The sequence below is a fragment of the Hesperophylax consimilis genome, unplaced genomic scaffold (assembly GCF_061612785.1).
Source record: "Hesperophylax consimilis isolate HC1 unplaced genomic scaffold, BYU_Hcon_1.0 scaffold_37, whole genome shotgun sequence".
In the NCBI taxonomy this organism is placed as follows: Eukaryota; Metazoa; Arthropoda; class Insecta; order Trichoptera; family Limnephilidae; genus Hesperophylax; species Hesperophylax consimilis.
The window spans coordinates 1,322,742-1,349,617 of record NW_028301267.1 but is presented as its reverse complement, the minus strand read 5'-3'; the positions used below and the strand labels follow the sequence as shown (position 1 = coordinate 1,349,617).

The 26,876-nt window shown below is 36.6% G+C and overlaps 1 protein-coding gene across 1 annotated transcript; it reads right to left on the bottom strand.

Moving 5' to 3' along the window:
• Positions 1-13,635: 13,635 nt before the first annotated feature.
• LOC149409070 (uncharacterized) lies at positions 13,636-14,480 on the bottom strand. Its single transcript, XM_089650189.1, has one exon. It carries the CDS (start codon positions 14,416-14,418, stop codon positions 13,636-13,638), a length of 783 nt encoding a protein of 260 aa, XP_089506315.1. The 5' UTR covers positions 14,419-14,480.
• Between the last annotated feature and the right edge of the window lie 12,396 nt (positions 14,481-26,876).

Here is a 26,876-nt window from a genome sequence, read left to right as displayed (position 1 = left end):
CGATGGTTGCACGTATCAAAACATGAATTGTGTAACGTCTAATGCATTGCTATTGCCTGCTATAAACCACAACATAATCATAAAACAAAAGTTTCTAGAAGTTGGGCACACACAGATGGACTAAAACATCAATTTTAATAAAAAGACAAATAGCTTTGTTTACATCACTTTAGTTGTACACAATCAACATGCTTCATGAACAATGTACACTTCTTCAGGATCAAACGTATACGTATACGTTTGATCCTGAAGAAGTGAACATTGTTCACGAAACATGTTGATTGTGTACAAATAAAGTGATGTAAACAAAGTTATTTGTGTTTTTACTAAAATAAATAATGCCATCACAAAGTGAAAACCTTTCCGAAGAAGTTTTCTTCGAAAAATTAAAAACATCAATGTTCCTGCGGAGTATATATCTATTTGCAGGTCGGCAAGGAAAAACCCTAGACCTTATGATGTAACTTACTTAAACCATACTTTTTTCAAAAGCTTTGATGAAGTAAATTTTTTAAAAAGCATTCGTCCTGGACGTGGTAAAGATGACGCTAAAGTTACTGATATTAGAGCTCTTCAGTACACTCCAAACGGTGACGTATTTTTTAAATTGAGATTCACTGATGTATGGAAAATACTACCGCAAAGAAAATCACCGACTTCAATTGCATAGCCTTTTGATTTCCTTAGAAATCACTTTCAAACAAAAATAAAAATTACGAAAAGGAAGTTTGAAGACTTGCAATATTTAAAAAGCATTTTACCTGAAGACTATCGTTATTATTATGATAATTTACTTCATGACTAGTCACTACTCGTATTAGTAATAATTGAGACTGACTGGTGTGTAATGTGATTTATTTTGATTTTATTTTAGAAATATTCAGGTTACAAACTTTCAACGTGTAACTGTTACTTTATGTTAGAGAGTAAAATATAAAGAGTTCAATATTTTTTTGATAAGAGAGAAATTTTGTTTTTAAGAGAAGCTATTATAGTAGAGCATTTAGTTTTAGAATTAAATTACGTGATAATTTTCCAAAGTTATAGAATCTATCAATATTATAATATTGAGACCGAAAAAGGTGTTCCTAATCTATATTAACAAAACGTTGTATTTAGAAACATTACTTTTAATAAAAAAAAAAAATTAAGTAGTTTGAAGAGTGAAAAACTGCCAAATCCTTTATTAATAATGTTACTGCACTACGAAAACCTGTTATATCACATATGTGTTAATTATTAAATAAATACTGAATTTATTAACTCTTCTTTTGATTTATATTATAAAGAATAAAAAAATACACAATACTGTATTAGAACCGTTTCTTAAAATTAATTATTTTTTTTTTAAGAACGTTTTTTGTCTCTCCTGTAAAGTTACCTATTTGGCCGTTAGCAGGTTTACACTCTAAGCCGACGATATTCAAAATTTTGATCATCCAATATGCTGATCGTTTCTTCCTTTCCACTAAGATAATTTTTTTTTCAGACATCGGCGGCAGTAATTCAGCCACACGGAAAAACGTTTCTTCCCTGCGTAAGAATATTTATAGTTTTTTGTTTTACAATCATTATTTTTTTTCCTTTTTTTTGAATAATGTAATAATTAGCTTGAAATATTGTGTGTTTTCCAGGTAAAAGGAAGAGCATATAAGGTTACATTGGGTCAACCGCAGCTCTTTCTCCCAGGAAGAAGAAAATGCGTTTGGAGATTTTAGGTACCAAGCGGAAGCTGCGGTATGTCCAGCGTAAAAATTGTTATTTAAAGAAACGCCTCTCTATGGCAACTCGTTACAGAAATAGAACCTGCTTGGAAGATTCTCTTTAATTCATTTCACTCTCTAAATTCATTTTATCACAATCAAAGCTTAGCCCGGTCAAAAAAATGGTCGAAGATATAGTCGCGCGGATTAATTTTTGCATTTGCTGTATATAAGGGAGGACCAAAATGTTATCGATTCTTATCTAAAATTTTTGCATTACCTTCGCCTTTGACCCTGAAAAATGAATTAGCTTCAGTATCTCTAAAACCGGGAATTAATCAAAATTTATTTGAAAATTTAAAAAAAACAGCAGTATCTATGCCGGATATTAAAAAATACTGCATTTTAATGTTTCATGAGATGAGTATATTTCCTCATATTAACTTCAACGTGCTAAGTGAGGTTCAAAATTCATTCGCAGACTTGGTTACACACTTAAAATGTGTTTCGTGCTCATGAATGCTGTATTCATATTATTTTTTGAATAAATTTATGACTAAAACCTCAAATTGAAATATTTAATCATTTAGAACAATATTAGCGACTCAAATGAATATTTAAACCAGATAAAGATTCGGTCGCAGACTTGGTTTACATTTAAAATGTGTTTTGTGCTTATAAATTTATTTGTGTTTCTTGTTTTTGTCATATTAGTGAAATAAAATAAAAATACTTCACAACATGTAACAAAGTTTTTCATTTTTCTGATAAACAGAGAAATTTTAACATTCAATACTGTCGTAGAAAAGCACAAAGACACATACAGGCAGCGCCGAAAAGAATGTGCCAAATCAGGACACAAACAACTTTTACTATATTTAAGAAAAAATTATTATAAAAAATGATAATATAAATGTGTGTATGATCAAACGTGTTTTCTTTTTTGAGGCTTTGCTGGTAACTGGAAATAATATTTTGAGAGACGATTCTTAACAAAATAAATTTTATGTGAATGAGGTTTTTAATAAGTACATTCTAGTCTTACAAAACATAATATTTATTTATTTAGGTTTTATCTCTCAAAAGGGTTGTAATAAACTACCTGCAACTCATAGTATTTAACCCATGATTCTGAATCAATTCTTGGAGTTGATGGTGGTTACATTTACACCCTGTATTGTTTTCAGCTAAACTGCAAAGCTGCACTTCCTATTTAATACAGATAATCTAACCAAAAAGCTAAGCTACAGTACCTAAAGCTAGCTAGCAGTAGAGAGCTAAAACACCTATATCGGTAGGGCTATTCCAACCGAAGTTTAGTTAATCAACCTAACCATTTCGGAATATTAACTAAATAATAAGGTTACTACATCTAAACAGTTATGTTTTTCTAACCAAACACTACAAAATGGTTTAGGTATATATTTTTTAGTTTAGGTAACACAACTAAACACAGAAAGCTGTCTCAACCGATTAGTTTAGCTAGAATATCTGAATCGTTAGCTGTCAAAAATACAGTTTAGGTAACACAACTAAACACAAAGCTGTCTCAACCGATTAATTTAGCTAGAATATCTGAATCGTTAGCTGTCATAAATACAGTTTAGGTAACACAACTAAACACAAAGCTGTCTCAACCGATTAGTTCAGCTAGAATATCTGAATCGTTAAGCTGTCATAAATACAGTTTAGGTAACACAACTAAACACAGAAAGCTGTCTCAACCGATTAGTTTAGCTAGAATGTCTGAATCGTTAAGCTGTCATAAATAAACTGCTGTTTAGCAAACAGTAGCTAAAAGTTCGGCAGTCACCACAGCAACTAAACTGTTTAGTAGATAATTACTGAAAATTTTGTAAATAGTACCCAAACATTTCTTTCAGTGTTCTGAAAGGCGTCACAGAGAAGAGTTATAAGACGTCTCTTATTGTTTTCATTACCCAAAACATGCTCTTGAGCAATTTGAATTACTGTGGATTCATCGAAAGTCAATTCGTAGCTGGAATGAGCTGCGTAGCGCCGGAGTCGTTCCGCTGTTTTGGTGGTTTTTTTTGGTAGCATCTTCGGGGTAGCCGTCAAAAACGATGGAGACGTTCTTCCCAAGTGGTTTCGGACGTAGGTGGTATAACGCGCCAAAAGTGCTCGAACCGTGCTTTTCCGCTGCCATACGACCTTGTGCAAGAGGTAGCCAACATCCAAAATGACGTGAGTGCTGGCATCTATCGGCGTGTGGCTGGAAAGAGGAGTGAAGGCAGAGTACAGAGTAGATTTTGTGCCCTTGCGCATCCCTTGTTCATTGAACAGAGACATCGGGAACGGGGCCAACTCATACTTGAAGTCATCCTGTAAATCCTGTTCAGATTTCTTTGCAATACACAGTCGCTGAAAAATTGTGAGCGGATCCACAGCCACTCTTCTGTTTTTGTCCGGCAGTTTAACGGTTGAGGTGATCGATGCCAGCGTGGTAACTTTATTTTTCCGTTTTATTACTACCTTTTCGTACATTTTCCCCACAATTTTCATTACTCCTTCCGTTCCAACTCTCTGGGCTGTGTGGCAATTAATTTCAGGACCTGCCAGTAAACCACTACTGATAGAAATTAAACTGTCAGTTTTGGGAAATGGAGGGTGGAGAGCATACCAGTTTTTTAGTTTTTCCACATCACTATTATCTCGGATGATTCGAGAAGGTCTCATGTCTACATGCTGCTCTCCAGTATGACATGATAAGCTGCAAAAACTTTCCAGTTCTTCACAAATGTTGAACATAAACACCATTCCTGTTGTCCACCTTGCCAGAACACTTTCGGAGATTCCTCTTCCTTGGGTCAACCCACCGTAGGTTTTCAAGGATCGCATCAGCTTCTACTCAATTGTTAGGTCTGACCACAACCCAGACCAAAACTTGTCAGACCGGCAAATGGTGAAGGATCCTTTTGTGATTCATGTGATACATGTAGTTTTCACTTTTATCCATCCGATCTTATAGAGCCATCATATCCTGAAGATAGAGGTGCGCGCTCTTAGCATACAAAAAATGTCCAGCTGCGTGGAAAAAAGGGAGCATCTTATGGACAGTGTAAAAATTAAGGTTCCAATCACCAGCACGCTCTGCCTGGATGAATAGTTTTATCAAAGTGGTCATACGAAAGTATTGGACCCCCAACTGTGATTTATTTATTTATTGTAAGAAACAAACAGCATTTTTTTACAGGATTAGTTATACAAGAGGTTACATATGAGGTAAGCCAAAATAGTTTCTTATGCTAATGTTGGTTAATGTGATATAATACAAGATTGTAATTGGTTATAACCATTAACTGAAAATGAAAATGAAATTAACAAAAAAAATAAAAATCATTTAAATATATTAGAAGGAAGAAGGAATAGGAAAGGGCAAGAGGCAGAGGGAGATGGGATGGGGACAGGAGACGCTCATGTTGTACCTTTTCTATAACTGTACATTGATTTAATTAATATTTGTGGTCGTGCGCTTGACTTCGTTTCGGTATTTCACAAGAGTATTATTAAGAATATCGATATTATTAAATTGCGTGTTATATTGCGCGCATATACGGGGGATCGGAGAATTTTTTCTAAGGTTGGTTCTGCACGCGGGCAAATGAAAAAAATGGTTTTGTCTGGTTGGCCTTGTAGGTATGTGAATTCTTAAATAATTTACGAGTTCAGGAGAGTCCAGGCCGTTATTCAGAATTTTGTATAAAAATATTTGATCAGATATTAATCTACGTGTTTGAAGTGGAGTAAAGTTGTGAAATTTTAAGGATTCGGTGTTATTTGCAAAGAGTAAATTAAATTTATAATTTATGTGTTTAAAAAATTTGTTTTGCACACTTTCGATTCTGTCAATATGGCATTGGTAGAACGGTGCCCAAATTAGTGTGCAGTATTCTAAGTGGGGGCGGATATACGTGGTGTAAAGGGAATACATGGTTTTAATATTGCGAAAAGGTTTAGATATACGAATTATAAATCCCAACATTTTATTGGCTTTGTTGATTACTTCGTTAATGTGTTTGATAAAATTTAGTTTTACATCCAGTACTACCCCAAGGTCACGGATTGATTCTATTTCATTGATATGTGTATCATGAAAGTTATAATTAAAATAAATTTTATTTTTGTTGCGCGTAAAAGATAATTTGTTGCACTTAGAAATGTTTATGATTAATTTGTTTAATTTACAGTATGCAAAAAGACGATTTAGGTCTTCTTGAAGTTTTATGCAGTCATTGATAGATTTGATTACTAAGTATATTTTTTTGTCATCTGCATATGCAAGGTAGTTAGCATGTAAAAAACATTTATAAATATCAAATATATATACATTAAACAGTAATGGTCCCAGATGGGAACCCTGCGGTACGCCAGAGGGCACAGTTAAGAAACTAGACTTAGTTCCCTCAACTGATACGCACTGTAGTCTTTTCTGCAGATATGAAGTTAGCCATCTAAGTAAGTCGCCATGGATTCCTAATTGGTGTAATTTTTTAATGAGGATAGAGTGGTTAACTTTATCGAAAGCTTTCGAATAATCTGTGTAGATAACATCTACTTGGTGTCCATTATCCATATTGCTTGTTAAGTATTCAGTAAAGTTGACTAAGTTTGTTATTACTGACCTTTTTTGTAAAAAACCATGTTGTTGATTTTGTATGCTGCGGACAATAGTTATATAAATTTGATCGTACACAATACGCTCAAAGAGTTTACTAAATACTGTGAGTATTGAGATTGGGCGATAGTTTGCAATGTTACTTTTTGAACCAGTTTTATGGATGGGGATTATAATGGCTTCTTTGAATTTTGTAGGAAATATTCCTTTTTTTAAAGACATGTTAAATAAGTTAGTTAAAGGAAATGCAAGATTTTTGGCACATTTTGAGATAAAAAATGGCGAGATACCATCACTACCCGCACCCTTTGTAACATCCAATTCATTCAAGTATTTATTGACCAATGAGTTGCTTATTTGTACGTCCCCGATCGGGTTATTATTATTAACGCAGGTAGAATTATCTATATTACTGGGATCATCCGTGCCCTCATCGCTTACGTAAGTAGATTGGAAGTGTTTACAGAACAGTTGGCACACTTGATGAGCACCGGTGCCTGACTCGTCTTTTAGGTTCATGATTTGTGGTATGCCATTTGTCCTATTTTTGTTCTTAGCGTAATTCCAGAGATTTTTATTGTTAGTTGGAATACTAGACTCAACTGAATTTATATATTGGGTGTAACAATGTTTCTGTAAGTGTTTTTGTTGTATTCGTTTGATAGAGAACTCTATGTAATCAACTGGATTATTATTTGATTTCCATTTTTTGTGTAGTCTTTGTTTCTCATTTATGATTTTGATTAGGGGAGGTGAGTACCAGTTGGGAAATTTTTTCTTTTTGATGAAACGTTTGGGGACAAACTGGTTAATGGTGTTATTTAAAATGTCATAAAAAGTATAAATTGCTTCGTCAACGTCAGCATTATCGTGAGTAAAAGACCAGTCTGTTTTAGACAGGTGTTGGTTTATTAAATCATAATCAGCTTTATCATACCGACAAATTTCTTTTGGTGGAGCATTGATAGTTGGAAGTGTGTCTAATTGTAATAATAATAATAATGATTGGATTATTTATATAGCGCCGTTTTCGTGAGAAAATCACCTCAAGGGCGCTTAACAACTTAATTTATGCGTTGATCACTTAGACTTAATTACTTTTGGTTTATAACTAAGTTTCATAGATAGAGAGAGACTTATAACTAAGACTAATGTCGAGTGATTTACAACTAAGACTTTTAACTAATGACGCTATACATATTTTTATGACCAAGTGGGCATTTTTACACAATACCGCTACAAAACGACTTACAACTACGGCTTAAACTAGAGATTTACGACTAACATACATATTTAATTTATATTTACAAATACCGATTGTTATGATTTCTGCGCGTGGTGTCAGTTATAAAATATTTAAAAAAAATTGTTTACGCGTAATAAACGGTTAATAACGGTGAAAGAAAAGTCGAATAGAAAATCTCCTGGACTGAGCAATGAAATACTACTGATGAATAAAACAATAAAAAAGGTCATCATTCTGGATACGACAAGTTGAAAAGGTGAGTCTTTAGTTTTGCTCTGAACTCAGATGAGCTGTCGATCTTTCGCAAATATGAAGGGAGTTTGTTCCAAGCTGTTGGGCCTGCTACTGCAAAAGCTCGGTCTCCAAAATTGGTATTGTGATTGCGCATAGGTACTGAAAGTCTACCTATGGCTGTTGAAGATGCTGATCGAAGCGTTGCTTGCCTAACATTAACATCGTTTGGAATGCAGAGTTCCGACAAGTAGGGTGGCGCCATATCATGTACGGCTTTAAAAACCATCCAGCAGAGTTTGAATTGGATTCTCTCAGGGCACTTAAGCCAATGAAGGTTCCGCAAATGTTGTGAGATGTGGGAATATTTGGGAACACCAGTTATCAGCCTTGCTGCAGCATTGAAAACAGACTGAAGTCTGTCAGTGTATATTTTAGGGAGACTTGCGTATATGCCATTGCAATAGTCAAGTCGTGATACAACGTAGGAGTTTACTAACATCTTTGTGGCGCTAGCCGGAATATTTCTTTTTATAGATTTGATTTGACGCAGGTGAAAGAAACCTGCGCTTACTGTTTTGTTAATTTGGGCTTTGAGTGAGAGATCTTCATCTAGATGAACACCTAGGAGTTTAATGCCATTTTTAGGGATGATGTTGCAGCCCGAAGTAATGAGAGGAGTTTTGTCTAACATTGACTGGCGCTTTTTTGTTGCTGTCCAGAGAAATTCTGTTTTGGATGGATTTAGTCTAAGTTTGTTCGAAGACATCCACGCTGTTATGGCACCAATGCATTTAACAGTAATATATTTTAATTTGTCTTTCTCATTCGGTGCACAGTAGAAATAGATTTGCTGATCGTCAGCATAGCAATGGGAAAGAAGTCCGAATGAATCTATAATTTTGGCAACATCGTTGATGAAAAGAATAAAAAGTAGGGGCCCCAAGACTGAACCCTGGGGGACTCCAGAAGTCAGGGTCACGTAGGGAGAGTTTTTACCGCCCGCTTGTACAGATTGGGTTCGGCCACAGAGGTATGACTTTATCCACTTAATAATTTCACCACCCAGTCCAAAAGTTTTTTCCAGTCTGTCGATCAGGAAATTGTGGTCGATGGTGTCAAATGCTGCACTCAGATCTAATAGTGATAGCAAAGCTAGCTTACCTGACTCATTTGCAAGCATCAAATCTGACAACACGCGCAGTAATCCAGTCTCTGTAGAATGGTACCTCCTATAAGCTGATTGGTACTTTGACAGCAGTTCATTTTTCGCCAGATGGGCGGTTATCTGCCTAATCACAATTTTTTCTAGGATTTTTGAGATGAACGGTAGATTTGACACAGGACGATAATTACTTAAATCCTCAGAATCTAGTTGGGGTTTCTTTAGAATTGGTGAGACAAGGGCCTTCTTAAGCAGTTGGGGTACCTCGCCCAAGTCAAAAGTTTTGTTATATAAGTAAACAAGGAATGATACTATATGTTTCAGACACTTTTTCAGAAGCCACGTTGGGATTGGGTCTAAAGCACATTGTTTGTTTAGTGAACTGGACACAATTTTGGTGACTTCTTCCGATGTAGTGTGCGTGAACTTAATAAAGGATTCGCCGTTGTAGGTGGTGAACGTAGGTGGAGGTGCAGATGCTGTTGTGGCCCGAATATTGTCGATTTTTTCTTGGAAAAAGTCGGAAAAATCTTTCGGACTGAGCGCTGCCGTGGTTGAGTTTTCAAACTCACCTCTGACAGTTTTAAGCGAATTCCAAAGTCGCTGGGGGTCCGAATCTTCACTCTCAATCTTTGTGATCCAGTAATCGGCTCTTTTTCTCCGAATTGTTTCCCTATATTCAGTTTGCACACCAACCCACGCTTCCCTTTGGCTGGCTAGTTTTCCGCTCCTGTATGTCCTCTCAAGTCGGCGCATAGCCCTCTTCTTTTCCCGGCATTCTGCGTCAAACCAGGAATCAGACTTGCGAACAGCACAGGTTTTGGTCGAAAAGGGGGCATGTTTGTTTATTAGTGTAGTTAAAATATCATTATAGACTTCTACTAGGCCAGATGTCGAATTTACATTACTATTTATGTCGTATTTTGCAAGGATGGAAGTCTTCAGCTCTTCCTCAAAGAGGGCAAAGTCAAACTTTCGCCACGCTCTGGTCGTCTTCGTTTTGTAGACAGGTTTGGAAGGATTAAAGTCTACCTCGGTACGCACAAGCCTGTGATCTGAGAGACCCACGTCTATTACTTCGGTTATTAGCGGTGGGTCAGTATTCCTAGATATAAAAATATCAAGTATTCCGCCTGCGTCATGAGTCGGAATATCTACCCATTGCCTACATCCGTAGCACTCTAAGACATCGAGAAATTTTGTTGTGTTAACTTCAGTTTTCCTATCTATTCTGATATTAAAGTCCCCGGTTATAATGAGAGCACCCGGTAGGGCATTTACCCGCCCTAAAAGTTGCGCAAATTCGTTATAAAAATCCGCAGTGATGATCCTCGACCCCGGTCGGTAGATAGTGATCAGTGTGAAAGACGCCCCCATTGAAGAAATACAACATCCCAGAGATTCAAAAGTTTGGTAATCTCCAATATTGATTTTGGATATACGCAGTCCTTGACGACCGATGATCGCCACTCCTCCATGATTCACAAACGAGATGTTATTGTTTCTGGGGTCGTCCGGCGATTTTCGTCTTGCCTGTTCTACGACCGTATAACCAAGAGCTCGCAACTTTTTTATGGAGGTGGAGTCATAGTTTTCATGCCACGTCTCAGTAATCGATAGGATGTTCAGTTTCTTCTGGCTAATAATATCGTGAACATCATCCACCTTGTTGTTCACTGAGCGTGCATTCCAATTTGCCACTGCGAGTCGCCGGGTTTGTAAATTTGCATGGCGCTGTATGGATACGCTTCTTATTGAAGTTTTTATTTCATCTGTCTTTTCATGTTCAGGATTGTGGGTTACTGCACTAATTTTTATTGATTTATTCTTGCGATTTCGTCCTCCCCGACAACCTCTAAATCTTATTTTCTTAGCAGGGTTGCGATTTAGATTGTAAAAGTTAATTTTTGCAGCCGCTAAAGGTTTTAATGCCACACGAGTGTTTTTTAAACCAATTAGTTCTTCTCTATCGTACACAATCACCATACTGATGCCATAAACTAACCGGCTTGCACATTTATATTATCGGGTACATATTTTCGGTAACACAAAAAAACAAAACAAGGTGTTAGTGAGATGAGACCCGGCACCCGAAGGGACAAAACATGTGGTCAATGGTCAGGGCACAAATTATTCGGTCTATGGCACTGTATTTAGAAACACTGTTAGTTTGATTTTTAAATCGTAACAAACATTATTCTGAAATTCCGAATTACTTCCACACTGGTAACTTAAAAATTATTTCGAGTTTATTCACTTAACCTAAAAATTATAATGATTATTTAATGGTATATTTAAACTGAAAAAATTGAGAATTTCTCAATATTTTAAAAATAAACGAGGAGCGATTGTAAAACGCTGCCGGCTGCCACGATGGCGCCCCGATACCAAATATTTTGATTTTCATAGTATGATTTTGAGCGATGGATGGTGTAAATCCTCTTTGACAAGAGGGTTGTATGCTTGAGATACAAGGCATTCCTCATTACAGATAACTAAATCTAGTATACGTTTATTGGCATTTTTGATGGAATTGTATTGGTTCAGTTCAGAGTAATGGATTGTGTCAGTAAGTAAGGAAGTAATTGAATTTAAATTTTCAGGTGTTAAGTGTGAATTATTATCTTGTGGTTTCCATGTTATGGTGGGCATATTAAAGTCTCCAATTACGAAAATAATATCATCTGGGTTTTGATCTTTGACGTTAGCAAGCAAACAAAGGAATGAACTGAGAGCATTTTCATATCCATGTCCCTGTGGTAAGTATATACAAGAAACATGAATGGTACGTTTTGAAGTATAGTTAGACGGGGGAATAGTTACCCAAATGCATTCAGCATTACAGACCAAGTCTTCGCGAGGGTATGCGTTAAGATTGTTATGAATTATGATCATGACTCCACCGCCTCGACGAGAATCTGATTGGGTATTAATGCTATTAATTGTAATGTTATTTGTCCTATCCCGTCTAAAAATACTGTAAAATTCAGTTGGTGCCAGTTCCGGATCTAAAATAGAATCAATAAGCCAAGACTCAGATATACCGAAAATGAAGCAATCGTCATTCAAAAGAATATTATTGTGAAAAATCTCAGTTTTAGTACGTAGTCCTCTACAGTTTTGGTATATAATATTTAACATTTTAATTTAGTTGAGTAATAGTTGGGTACAATTTGGTTATAATATATGAGTATAACTGAAGAGTAGTGTATTATGAATGACATGTACGATATTAAATTGATAGAATAATGTACAAAAGTGAGCATCAAGTACAGGAGGAGGGGGGATAGCGAGATAAAGATGGGTAAGGAGAGTGTAGGAGTGTATCTTCTATATTGGGTAGTATATACATTCCTTATTGTAAATATACAAAAATTAATATTGAAAACAGAACAGACTATTTTAGCAAAATTTATAAGATAACTAGGTATAAACGAAATGGGAAATAAAAATAAGAATAAGAATAAAAATAAACATAAAAATAGAGATAAAAATGAAAATAAAAATAATAACATTATTCAATGGTAAGTTAAAATTAAAAGAAAAATGCAGATCGTGCGAATGATCTTAAAATATGGTTATAAATAGAGGAAATAATATGAACAGCTTGCTTATAGCTTGTAAGTATATGAATAAAATAAAGTAGAGACCGTATCGACGGTATCAGGATTATTGTTAGTAGGCATTCTTGAAATATAGACAATGTCTATTAGTAGCATTATAGATAGATATGTACATGAAAGATATACAACGTTATAGTATTATTAACATGATATACAACGGTAAGTTAAAATTAAAAGAAAAATGCAGATCGTGTGAATGATCTTAAAATATGTTTATAAATACAGGAAATAATATGAACAGCTTGATTATAGCTTGTAAATATACTAATAAAATAAAGTAGAGACCGTATCAATAGTATCAGGATTATTGTTAGTAGGCATTCTTGAAATATAGACAATATCTATTAGTAGCATTGTAGATAGATATGTACATGAGAGATATACAATGTTATAGTATTATTAACATGATATACATGGAAAACATAAGATAAACATGAATAATAAACAGTAATAATAGTATCACTGCATTTTGAGCATAGGTACATGAGATATAGGTATACAATGAGATAAAGGCACACAATATCGTCGAAATTGTAAATAAATGTCGTAAAGTACACACGCTGCCAGTAGCCTAATTGTAAGTAGGTATCGACAACTGTAAGATGCGCGGTATTGCGATAAATTGCCTGCACGAGTATTATAATACGGGCGTTTCTAAATGTGTATAATATTTTAGCAGGCTGAATTGAATAATAATAATTACTTAATTGTATGGCGAGCGGGTACTACATAGGTATTCATAAGATGTTTGTTATTATGGTTTGTGGGCAGATTAATAATAAAGTTATAATATGTAGGATAAGTTATAATGCGATAATGTAAGTTAAGTATATTATCTATGTACCTACGTACTTGTTGATAATTCAAACTATTCACCATTCGAGCAAAATATGTTTTTAATAACGTAGTTTTAGAGATTATTATTTATATTATCAAAAACAAATCACTTTTTATTATTATTTTTAGTAACCTACTTTTAAAAATACCGATAATGATGCCACAAGGTATTTATGCTAAGTTTGAAGAGATTATTATTTATGTATATTGGTTCTGGAACGCAGACCGATCGGTCTGGAGTCATCATTAACAGAACCAGCTATGGAATGGGAATCGGGCACGGCGCCGGTGGACTTGTTAACTGGAGGAGCTGCTGGGTTAAGAGCCTTGGCCCTCGTCAAGAGGGCGGTCACGATATCCAGCTGCTTTTGGGAGTTGATGGCGCGCTTGCTGCCATCCGGAAGGAGAACGACGATGGTTCCATCACTGGTCCAGCATTTGAATGGTGTAAAGACCGAACGGACCTTGGAGAATAACTTCTGCCGTATGGGAGTGAGCGACTCTGTTAAGAGGAGAGCAGAGTTTTTCAGACCCTTTTTTCTTTCCCACACGGATCGACGATCGGACTGGCGCAGGAACTGAAGCAGGATGGGCCTGCTCTTATTGGGCAAGGCACGACCCAGTCTCTTGGCGCACTCGATGCCCTTGATGGCGTCGTCGGGGCATCCTAGACCGGTCAAAACATTGCTCATCAGGGAGCGGGTGTCTTCAGATGGTGATTCTTTAACACCGTGCAGGAGAAGAACATGATTCCTGGAAGCTGCGTCAATTGCATCCACACGAAGCTCCAGTCTGGTCACATCCTCCTGAAGGGCGCACAAATCAGCAGTAATCTTAACCTTGAAGGCCGCAAAATCATCATGGATCTTTTTAAAGTCAGTTTGCGAGTTGCCGGGTTTATTTAATGCCGTGTTCAGTCTCTTTTCGAAGTCGCTCATTGTAATAGTAAATTTTTCGTTCAGCTGCTCGATTGACATGTTGTTAGTGGGTAGATAAAAAACACGGTCACTTCGGTGTATTATTAAAAATATTAGCACTGATATTATTATTTCATGTGTTATTGTTCTGAGACCACGCACAATTGCTGTACTACATACTAGATTAAAATTGAACTTGTATAATAAGAACCCGATTGATAGTACATTAATTAATATGTAGTATTGATATCACGTGTGACACGCACGGAGGTCGGTAGACAATTGATGGACCATTGTTGGACCATTCGCTTTAATTTTCTCCAAGGCACTTTTAGATTTTGCCTTTAGTATTTGGTAGGTATCAATTTCTTCTGCTGATATAGTGAGAGACCTTTCAGTGTCTCGCAGCAATTTTTCAGTCTCGTCTCGCTTCTCAGGAGTTATGTCAACCTCATAAAAAAACAATGCTGGCCAGTGTGAGATTTGCCAAAATGTGGGCTCGAACAGCTCGTGAATATGCGTGCCCATTCATATGGGTACCCATGGGTATAGGTACTAATGGGTACTTGAAATTTTGAAATAGTCGTAATTATATTATAACCCTAGGATAAACCCACGATGATTAATGGATTTACTTCACAGCACAATAAAACCATAAAAAGACGCGAGAACAGTTTATTTGCATTTCACCCAAAACCCACTTATGACTGTTTTTGGTTATCTGCCATTTTTGAGAGAACCATTTAGTCTACAGATATCAATTTAGTCTCAAATAAAAGCTTATTAAATTTACAACAACTTTATTTCATACAATATTTGACGTGAGATGCGTATTTTAGAAATTATTTTACAAAATAAGTGACCATTTCGAAAAAATTTCACTTTTTGGAAAAAATTGCCTATTTTTGAAGAACTGTATCTTGAAAACCAATGGCTTTATATAGCTTGCTTTGGTCTCAAATTATAGCAAATTTAGTCTACTTTAAAAGTATGGATACCGACTACACCGGTCAGACCCTTCCTTTACTGAGATATTGAGCAAAAACTGAAAAAAAATCCGAAAATTTCCTGGTTTTTTAGGTCCACCGCCACTCGCACAGCACTTTCGAAGTTGCAAAAATTTTTTTTTAATACTGGTTTAGGTCCTAACAACATATAAAAAATTCAGAATGACTGGACCTTTTGCAAGCACGGATGTACATCTTGACTGGACTATATTGCGACGGTAAAGGGCAGAGTTTTACTACTGCTCTGCGGTATATGCCGGTGTTCGTTTTGACATCAGCAACACGGGTCTTTCCGTCCAAACCGGGATATACGTTGACTATTATGCCAATAGGCCATTGAAGAGGCGCAATACTGTCACACTTGATCATTACAATTGTGCCTGCCGTTACCGGGTTTGAACTCGTGTTCCATTTCTGCCGCGATTGTAAAATATTTAAATATTCCATACGCCAGCGGTTCCAGAAAGTCTGGACGAGATGCTTTCTTTGCAGTAAGTTTACGGACTCATTGGACAAGTCAGCGGCGGGTAGAGATTTTAACGGCGTAAGTGTTAAAAAATGCGCGGGTGATAGAATGGGATGACGACTGTCAAATTCAATTTCAGCGTTTTTTAATCTGCCTCCTACCCTTAGAATACCGTGTTGAAGAAACGGATTCAATTTTGCAATAGCTCGCCAAACCTTCTTCCCATCAGTGACTGCCTTTATATCTTCGGAGAAATGTTCTTGCTGTATTGATTTTATAACCGCTATTTCTGCAGTTAAGATATGACTTAATTCGAATGTTCGCGGTAATTTCTTAATGAAACGAAACACATAGATTACAATCCGAATTAATTTCGGCCATGAACTAACACGAGAAGCTAGTGCACACAGTAAAGGTGGAGCAATTGTTTTGAGGCGGTTATTGTTTTGAACGGACATCAAAACTTTAGTTTTCAGTTCGGGTGGATCAGATACAGATTTTGAATCAAAACGCTGTAAAGGCCAATCATTTTTAGGTAACTGAGCGAATGCGGGGCCATTAAACCATAACGGATGGTCTATGAGTTGAGCGGGGGTAAGACCACGCGACAGGCAGTCGGCGGGATTGTCTTTCCCTTTTATATGATAGAAGCATTCAGCCCCCAGGTGTTTTTGTATTTGTGACATACGATTGGCAACGAAGGTCTGCCATTTCGCAGGCGGTGAATTTATCCACGCTAGAGCAACCGTGCTGTCGCAAAAATCTAATGTCGTATGAGCTCTTGAATTTGATGCGTAGGTATTACTGACCGTATGCATTAATCGCGCAAGTATTAGTGCTCCACATAGTTCTAATCGCGCAAGTGAAATCGTCTTAGCAGGAGCGACTTTGGATTTGGCATATAATAAACTAAAATTGTGGTTTTATCAGTATTCGGACAGTAAACATGTAAGTAAATAACACCTCCGAATGCGCGTTCACTTGCGTCTGAAAACCCGATAAGGGTTAGTACCTACACATTGGTGTTCGATTCCTACAAAACGAGGAATTTTAATAGATTGCAGTAATGGCAATTCTTTTTCAAACTGTCGCCAAAGCGTGACAACAGTTCCAGGAGGAGTATCGTCCCAATCAAGCTTGTATTCCCAAAGAGACTTAATTATAAGCTTGGCTAATAATACAACTGGTGCAACGAAACTCATCAAATCCCAAAGACGAGCAATCAAGCGGGTATCCAATGAAGCCCTAGTATTTTTAGGTTTTCATCAGGATTAAATTCCACATGTTCCTTAACACGACGAGCTGAAGGAATCGCGGACAAAAGATTAGGAGAATTGCTAGAGAACTTTACAAGGTCAAATCCTCCAGCAGCGAACAGCTGAATTAATTCCGTCGATAACTCGGAGGCTTCCTCGACCGACGAACAACTGGTGACGAAATCGTCCATATAGAAAGAGCCATTTTCCACTAAGTTTGCAGCAAGTGGAAAACGAGGTCGTTCATGCGACGCGAGTTGGCGCAGTGTACGCATTGCCAAAAATGGGCTGCAAGACATGCCGAATGTGACGCGATTAAATTCGAACAATTGTAAAGGGTCGCTATTGTTAAATCTATAAAGTATTCGCTGATAACGACGGCATTCTTCTTGCACTACAATTTGAAGATACATTTGTTTTATGTCGGCGGTTATAGCTACTGCAAACAATCGGAACTTAAGTATAATCCGAAACAAATCACCTTGTAAATTCTTACCGGTATGTAGAATGTCGTTGAGCGAGTAGCCCGAATCGGATTTCATGTTCGCGTCCAGAACCATGCGGATTTTAGTAGTTAAGTTGTCCTCGCGAACTACAATATGATGCGGAATGACGTAATGGGGTAAGTCAGAATTATCGACAGGCGAAATGTACCCTTTCTGTAGGTATTCGCGAAATATTTTGTCGTACTCTAATTTTATAGCGGGTTGAGCTATTAATCGGCGTTCGAGAGATCGGAACCGGCGCTCAGCGGCTGGCAACGATTCACCGAGGATAGAAGGACTGTCGCGAAACGGCAACGCAACAATGTAACGACCTGTCGTGTCACGGGAAGTGGTGAGTTTAAAAATGTCTTCACATTCCTGTTCATCAGGCGTTGAAAACTTCTCGTCTGGAATGTCTTCCAATTCAAAGAAGCGCGAAAGGCAAAAGTCATCATTTTTCGCGAACGTACAAAATGATGGTGTGGCGTTTATACTTGGGGTTTCAGTCATCGTTGGAGCAGTGCCTAGGATGAGATAGCCCAAAGTAGTTTCGATAGCAATTGGCTGGCCGGGATAACCTGATATTTTGTTTGCTTTAAAAATGCGAGCAAACATGTCACATCCCAAGATAATATCAATCTCACCGGGCGTGCAGAAAGTATTATCTGCTAAGGGCAAATTGTCAAGATACGACAACGAGGCGCGGTTGACGTTAACAGTAGGCAACTCACTAGTTATAGTTTCTACTACATAAGGTTCAATCATATACGAGTGAGTGTCGTCGTAGCGGGAGTATAATTTTAGACAAGTCATGCCCTTTGTCAAATTTCTTGAGTCGCCTATTCCCGTGACGTACGTGCCTTGCGATGATCGCACCGTGAGATTCAAACGTAAACAGCATTTACCGTGAATAATATCCCTTTGGGAGCCGCTATCTATCAGAGCACGTATTGTCTGCACCTGGCCCTTAGCATCTCGGATTTTTGAATTAATAACAATAGCCAACCGGGTTTCGCTTGTCCCAAGCTTCATCAGGACTAAATATCAACTAAAGCAAATTAGATACAGGCACATATAAATATAGGTAAATGAAAACAATGAGTGAAAGAGATACAAAACAGATAGAAAGAGATGCAAATAGAAAATGTGGAGACAAATTATTAAGGATGATGAGGAGGGTGGGGGGGAAGGAAATAACAGTTTCAGCGGCGGAATAAATTTAATATGGGACTGTGGGGGCAAGAACTGTCTGCCAGCCTAAAATAATATTTTAATACGGAAACACTGTTTCACGGATGGCAACCCGACGTGAAACAGAGCTCGCTGCCAATTCATTACCGACTAGAGATGGGCGAAGCGGCTCAGTTGAAGAAGCCGCTTCACTAGGTCCCGTTCACTTGAAAGATCCGCTTCAGTGAACCGGCTCGATTGAGCCGGTTCCCTCCCCCCTGCCCCCCCCCCCCCCCCCCCCCCCCCCCCCATTTTTCATTTTTCTTTTATAGAAGTTGTATTTAAAATATTTTTAGGTTTTTACGATTTTTCATCTCAGTGTAAAAGGTTGCGTCTGACAAAGATCCCTCCGGAAAAGTGAGATGTAAAGATAAATGCTTTAAAGCTAATTTCTCAGGACAGCGCTTTATCAGATCGGACCTTGTTATCGTGAGGAAACATTCCGACATTTTTGCTTCTTTAGGCGATTGAACGAATTAAGTAGGCTGAGTGCAATTATATTGTTTATGGTCGCATGTATTTTCACAACCTTGAGAAATCGCAAAAAATGGTATTTGGTGACTGGTATATTTCGAAGAAAATATTTTTGCCTAGGAACATCGATCTAAATATCGTTTATTTATGATCACATTCAAAAGGGATTCCCAATATTATTGGAATACCCTTTTGTATGAATGAGAAAAATGAAATCGAGAAATATTTTGTATTGTTAGGTTTTTGGTATGAAAAGTCAAACTTCAATCGTATGGTAATCTTTGAATCACGATTCTTATCGCTTGTTAATTTTTTTACCCGGAAAACATAATTACGTACTTTAAAATAGCCTTAATTTAAAATTACCATAATTTCCACAAGAAAAGCTATTTACCCCCGGCTTCATGCAATCGTTAAAAAAATACTATGTATAACAGCAACTTCGGTGCCCTGTGAAAGGATATTTTCAAACTCTTTCTCAAAAAAGGTCCAGAATGACATCGTCAAATTGTCAGATGTGTTATTTTTAAATTACAATCTATATCAATAGTATGAAAAAGTTTCCTTAAATTAAGTTTATAAAATCAATTAGCGAATCGTATTAAAATATATAACAATAAAAATAAACTTAAATCCATTTAAAATTAATTGTGTCCTAAATGAATGTAATAATAATATAAAAAATGTGTTGTGAAACAAAATACTTCGGTGTGAGAATAATAGTTAAAGGTCGTTCTAAGTGCTCATTACCAACATTATTATTTTTTTTTTAGATATCAATGATTAACTGAAAATAAACCATGAACATAATATAACTCGTCCTTGTTCCTGTAATAATAAACTAAATAAGTGCCAACACAACAACTAAAATGTAATGCAAGCGGGAATACCAATATTATTATGTCGTTTCAATCCGGCCAGTACGTCAGTAGTGACCCGCGAGCCGTGAGATCCGTTGAACGATGTATGCGGATCTTCGTTCGCGAACGGGTGAGTCGGCTCTTCGGGTCTGGCGGGTCACCTGCTCACCGTTCGCGAACGAGTGAAGCGGGTCACCGGGTCACCGGCTCACCGGCTCATCGTTCGCGAACGACTGAAGCGGGTCACCGGGTCACCGGCTCACTGGCTCACCGTTCCCGAACGGGTGAGTCACTACTGATCCGCGAACGAGTGAGCGGCTGATTTGGGAACCGGATCTTACGGATCCGTGTAAAGATCCGGTTCACTGAGCCGACTCGTTCGCGAGCGACTCACTTCTATTACCGACGAGCATTCCTGTTTCTCTGATCTTCCTTGGCGGTCGACATTTCTTGATTCCTACTAAATCCTTCTGATATTCAAATCGTGTAATAGTGTAACGTGTTTGCAATAAACTTAAATTATCAATTACATCTGTTTCACTTTATCACAACCTACACTATACACATTTATTGGCCGTTATACAGGTAAGTACACACAACACCCTAGCCAAATTGGTGACCCTTCGACTCAGAACAATATACCGACTTTAGTATTTTAAAATCATTTTGCAACATTCCGTCACGGCCAAGGATCAGAAAAGAGAAACAGCAATCCCGGGCAAGATCAGTAAGTAAAATCCAATTCATATATCTCTTACAAATCAATTTTTTAATATAAATGCTAGTAAATGTCCCGGTAATTTAAGGAAATATACACGTGGTATAGTTCCCATCAATACCCTATTTTGTCAATCAATCCCTAGCTTGAAATGTTTTACTATTTTTATGAAAATTAAGTGCGTGTTAAAATTAATTTCAGTGAGAACGATCCTGAAATCAGGCTGTCAACAACGTGGCTAACCATGGCATCATAATCTTGCGATGAATTACAACCTACAACCTACAACGGCAGCATCTACTCCCCGGACAAGGAAGATGACGCAACAATCCACGTGGACAACCTGCAGTTGAACAAGCCAACCTACCCACATATCTCAATCAAGTAACCTATATCACGATTTCTTATTGCCATTTCGCAAAACAATGAATTGTTCAGCATACCTACATAATCATGTTTTAGATGTACATTATTGTAGTGATATTAAGGTTATTGTCCAATAATTGCCAAACCTTACTTTGAGGTAATTTAACATCATACTATTTTGTAATAACAAATTTAAATTATTGATGCACTATATAATAATAGCGCCATATTTGCATATCGGTATTTCACAATAACTTACGTGACGCGGTTTGCGTCTTCACTAAAATACAATACAAACGCGAACCCGCTAATAACTTGCTAAGATATCCGGTAGATGGAATAGATTCTTACACAGTATTCTCTAGTTTTTTTTTGGATTTTTTATGTCTTGCATAACGTATTACGTAACATATTATTGGAAATGACCTCATCGGAAGAAACAAACATGCCTTCATCGTTTCAAGAACCTGCAACAATTTCACAAGAAAAGTCGAACAATATGGAAGACCAACGCGCAGGACATTCGGAAGCAAACATACATCATGTATTTTACCTACAAATACTAAAGCTTCCCCTTCAGATGAAACAAATCAAACCAGTCATCAATCAGCCGTCATCAATTAGAGAGAAACACAAGTAATAATCCGCGCATCTTCATCGCGCGAAGGACAATATTCCCGGCTCTGCTCATGGACTCCATCGGGACATCATTGTAGCGCCCAGGTCCCGGGATTCATCCCTGGCCAGCCTACATCGGATCTGAACGCCCTGGTTCCAGCAATCTGACCAGCGCTTCATCCATACATCGCGACCACCACGAGGACACGCAACACCCTCACTGGTCCAAACAACTCCCGCTCAATTGCCTGCAAGGTCCACTGTACCTTCGACCTTTCCGTCAGCACTGGCGTACTTGAAGAACCACGTTCTTCCCCAGTGCCTGATCATCATCAAGTCCGGTCACCAGCGCCCGGCGTCGACACACTGACCCGCGCTTGACCAACAAACCGCAAAGCAAACCATCGCCCGCACCCGGAGAATTCTATATATGTCACATCATCTCTCAGCACGACTACCGCGTATTACCCACAAGCAATAACCAGTTTAAAAGCATCTTTCATGGCAAGTGGTGAGCAAAACTGGATGGAAACCCTCCCACTTATATTACCAGCCTGAGATCTACTGTTCGCGAGGAATTGAAATGTTCGCCAGCCGAACTAACTAATGGAAGAACTCTAAGACTCCCTCGCGATAATCACACATCTGTTCCAGACCAACCTGAACCAAAGACAACAACAAGATCAGGTCGTCAAGTCCATTTTCCAATAAGTTACGGTACATACTAATGCACAAAAGACACAACTTTTTTAACATATAAATTTTCTGTAACTCATGATAGAAACAATGATTAAGAATCTACTCTTGCTATCGATTTAAAGATTGAATTCCATATATCTACAATTATATTCTCTAAATTAATGTTACATACATAATACTTAAGCGTTCAAGTTCTTGATGAAAACCTGACCTTTCTTATTATAATTACTTTGCAAATTACTACGTTTTTTATCAGTTTATAAAAACCTTATTACGATGAATAGTTTCATCCTTTAAAACCATGAAGTGATACCATGTAATCGCACAAAGTTACCTAGCTAACTTTTCACTTACCATATTATAGTGCAAACTCATATACATATATTTTCTAGGATAATTATCCATTTCGCTATATGCGACAACTTTTGTATAAATCTTGTTTAGAAATAACTTACCACTATATGTGATGACTATGTTATAAATATAAATACTTTTAACCATGCTACATCAAATATTCCCAATTATGCATCTGATGTAACATGTCGTTGAGAGCTATATGTATTATTATTAATTTTTTACAGAATTGAACCATTGTCATTTGTTCGTAAGAAAACATAGCCATTTGATAATATTATCAATACAAACACATTCTACGAACATATGACAGTTGTTTTTTGTTATATTTTTAGTTATCTTGTAATCTCAAAGATAAACATTTAGAGTTATGTACTCACAGCCATGCTATTGCTAAATGTACTTTCACAAAAACATTTAAATATGTATTTTTTCTTTTTTTTACACCTTTTTTCCATAACACGGATATAAATAATTTTATAATATAGTGACATTAATCGTCGTTTCTTTTTGTTCAAAGATTGAAGAAACACTTCTGTACATACTTTATACGTTGATATCATGTTCCTATATTATAAGACAAATTTGTAGTTATTTAAATATGTAATAAATAATATTTAGAATAATCAACTTTAAAATAACTCAATAATTGACAACTCATGCTCCGAACACTGTTTGTAGACGCATTATTAAAAATATATACAAATGGAAATAGATTCCTACTTTTTATTTTATAATTAACTTATGCTTAATTTCATAATATGCTCCGACAACACTGTTCGTAGATGCATTACCATATAAAAAGGTTTAGATAAGTTAAATAATAACCACTTGTGTCAAATGTTGTAATACCATTTATTGTTTTCAAACATTAAAGTATTAAATGCACTCTGTTTGCAACTTTTGGTTTTGAAAATAAATACAAAACATACAATTGTCGATGCAGTAAATGCTCCAATTATAAATATAAAATTTTGTCGATGCAGTAAATGCTCCAATTATAAATATAAAATTTTGTCGATGCAGTAAATGCTCCAATTATAAATATAAAATTTTGTCGATGCAGTAAATGCTCCAAGAAAAACATACAGTTCGTAGATGCAGTACATGCTCCGAACATGTAATTATATCAACACATTTTTAAAAAAGGATTTAACTTTCAAATAATGTTATTATTAGGAATTTGTTCATGACTATGCGTTCACAAACATATAAATGTATTGTTCATAAAGTAACTTCACCATTTAAGAGATATCTTTCTGAACGCATAGGCTTATGTTATTTTGCGATGACGTCACACACCGAATTTGTTTATATTATGTAACCGACGTCATGCAAATTTTGTGATATGTATATATTTTTTCTAGAACCCCTAATTTTTTCTTTTATGTATCGTTGACACTGGGGGGAAGGTATGCGGGGGCAAGAACTGTCTGCCAGCCTAAAATAATATTTTAATACGGAAACACTGTTTCACGGATGGCAACCCGACGTGAAACAGAGCTCGCTGCCAATTCATTACCGACGAGCATTCCTGTTTCTCTGATCTTCCTTGGCGGTCGACATTTCTTGATTCCTACTAAATCCTTCTGATATTCAAATCGTGTAATAGTGTAATGTGTTTGCAATAAACTTAAATTATCAATTACATCTGTTTCACTTTATCACAACCTACACTATACACATTTATTGGCCGTTATACAGGTAAGTACACACAACACTCTAGCCAAAGGACTATCAGATAAATTAATTTGGTTATTTATTATATTTAAATTATTATTAACTGCTTTTTTATTTCAAGGGCTTCTAAGTTGTTTAATCTAATTCCAGATCCATTTTTATGCAATATTTTAGTTCCCGAGATTTTATCGAATGAATGATTAGATTCTTTAATTCTTTAATTTATTCCGCCGCTGAAACTGTTATTTCCTTCCCCCCCACCCTCCTCATCATCCTTAATAATTTGTCTCCACATTTTCTATTTGCATCTCTTTCTATCTGTTTTGTATCTCTTTCACTCATTGTTTTCATTTACCTATATTTATATGTGCCTGTATCTAATTTGCTTTAGTTGATATTTAGTCCTGATGAAGCTTGGGACAAGCGAAACCCGGTTGGCTATTGTTATTAATTCAAAAATAAAGTGGTGTCTTACTAAGTGTATGTTTTCTTCATTCAATATGTCACACCCCAAAGTATTTGCTTCCTTCGAAAATATTTTTCTTATTATTCATCAATGACATTGTTGACCAATTTAATGATGTAGAAGTTCTGCTATTTGCTGACGACTTAAAAATATATAAAAGAATACAAAATGTATCCGATTGTCAAATTTTACAGAGTAATTTAGAACAACTTCATCAATGGTGTGAACAAAATGCTTTATTTTTGAACATTCAGAAATGTCAAGTAATACGATTTTCCAAAACTCGTTATAATATATTACATGAATATACATTAAATAATATTAAATTAATACCAGTATCACATATTCGTGACTTGGGTGTAATATTCGTTGAAAACTTGTCATTCATTGAACACATCAACTATAGGCTTTAAAGATGCTTGGCTTCCTTTGCAGAACTTTGTGATGGTTTGAATAATCACGAAAATAAATAAACGATAAATAATAAACGAACGTGCTCAAAAAAAAATTTTTGTTTAGACAACGACGGAAGATTTATTGACAGACAGGCCTGGAGTAAACACATTCACACGGGACAGGGCGCAGGTACAGTCAGTGAGGTTTTGAACTTGAGTACGTTGACAGCTCCGTGAAATCGATAGAAATGAGAAGTGTTGTGTGAAATTGCAGTGAATTAGTGAATTCAGATGGCGTTAGAAAGCTTTGTTGGTTTTTGAATTAAAGTGAAATATTATTGAACCGGTTTTTGTGTGAAGTGAAAGTGGTTGGACTCAGTGAGAAAACAATTAATAATAATGACAATAATAATAATTGGATAATTTGTAGAGCGCCGTTTTGTAAAAACCCACCTCAGGGGCGCCAGGTGTTGTGCAATCGCGATTGTGTTATAAAGTTGTGTTGATTTAAACGTGATTTCGTATACAGTTCGAACTAGATTGCTTGTCTTAAAAACATGAAAATAATAAAAATAATGATTGCGTTTTTAAAACAGAGTGAACGTACTTAAAGGCGGGAAGTGTTTAATCGGGCTAGGTTATTGATTTGGCGAGATGGCATTTATCCACGGAGACCGAAAACCAGAGAAACAAATATATCATTAACTGTGGGTTCGAATCCTGACAGATTAGGGAGGTACAATTTTATTTACAGGAATATTTAATTACCCTTTTAAAGTCGTAGGGAGGGGACCAAAATGGAACAAATTACAAGGACTTAAAAGGAGAAAATGATTAATGTAATGGAATGCCGGTAGGGAGGAGACCGAAAATTAAACTGATTTAGCTATATAGTGTGTAACCAGGTAAGCTTCACACTAGGATTTGGAGGTGACTAACAGGGTGAGTTTTTTTATATTACTTATTAAACAACAGAAGTCCCTTTTAAAGGACGGATACAGCATCCAAGTTTACAACCCCTGTCGTCCAAATAATGTTTCGAAAGGGAATGTGTCAATCAGACTATCTACCAGCTGAAAAAGGGAGACGGGCCGATGACCTTTTCATATATAGGCCGAGGCGCGGTGTACAGTCAGTCAAAGGGGGAGTTTTGCTAGCGTATGACCGCCCGAATAGGAAGCGATCGGATGCAACCAGGCAGAACAAAATGAATACCTTTCGTCTGTTATTTGACTTTTCTAATTTAATACTTTTCATATATTGTTTGACTTTCTAAGTTACGAATTGGGATGCACAAAAACAAATCTAGTGTCAAAAGAGGGAGATGGTAATCTCCGAAATAAAACTACCAACCGAACAACTTTTCTCAACAGGTACCTTTCGAGAGGTAGGCAGCCTCTTTAAATTAAATGCAAAAATCAAACCAATTATCCGTTTATACCTT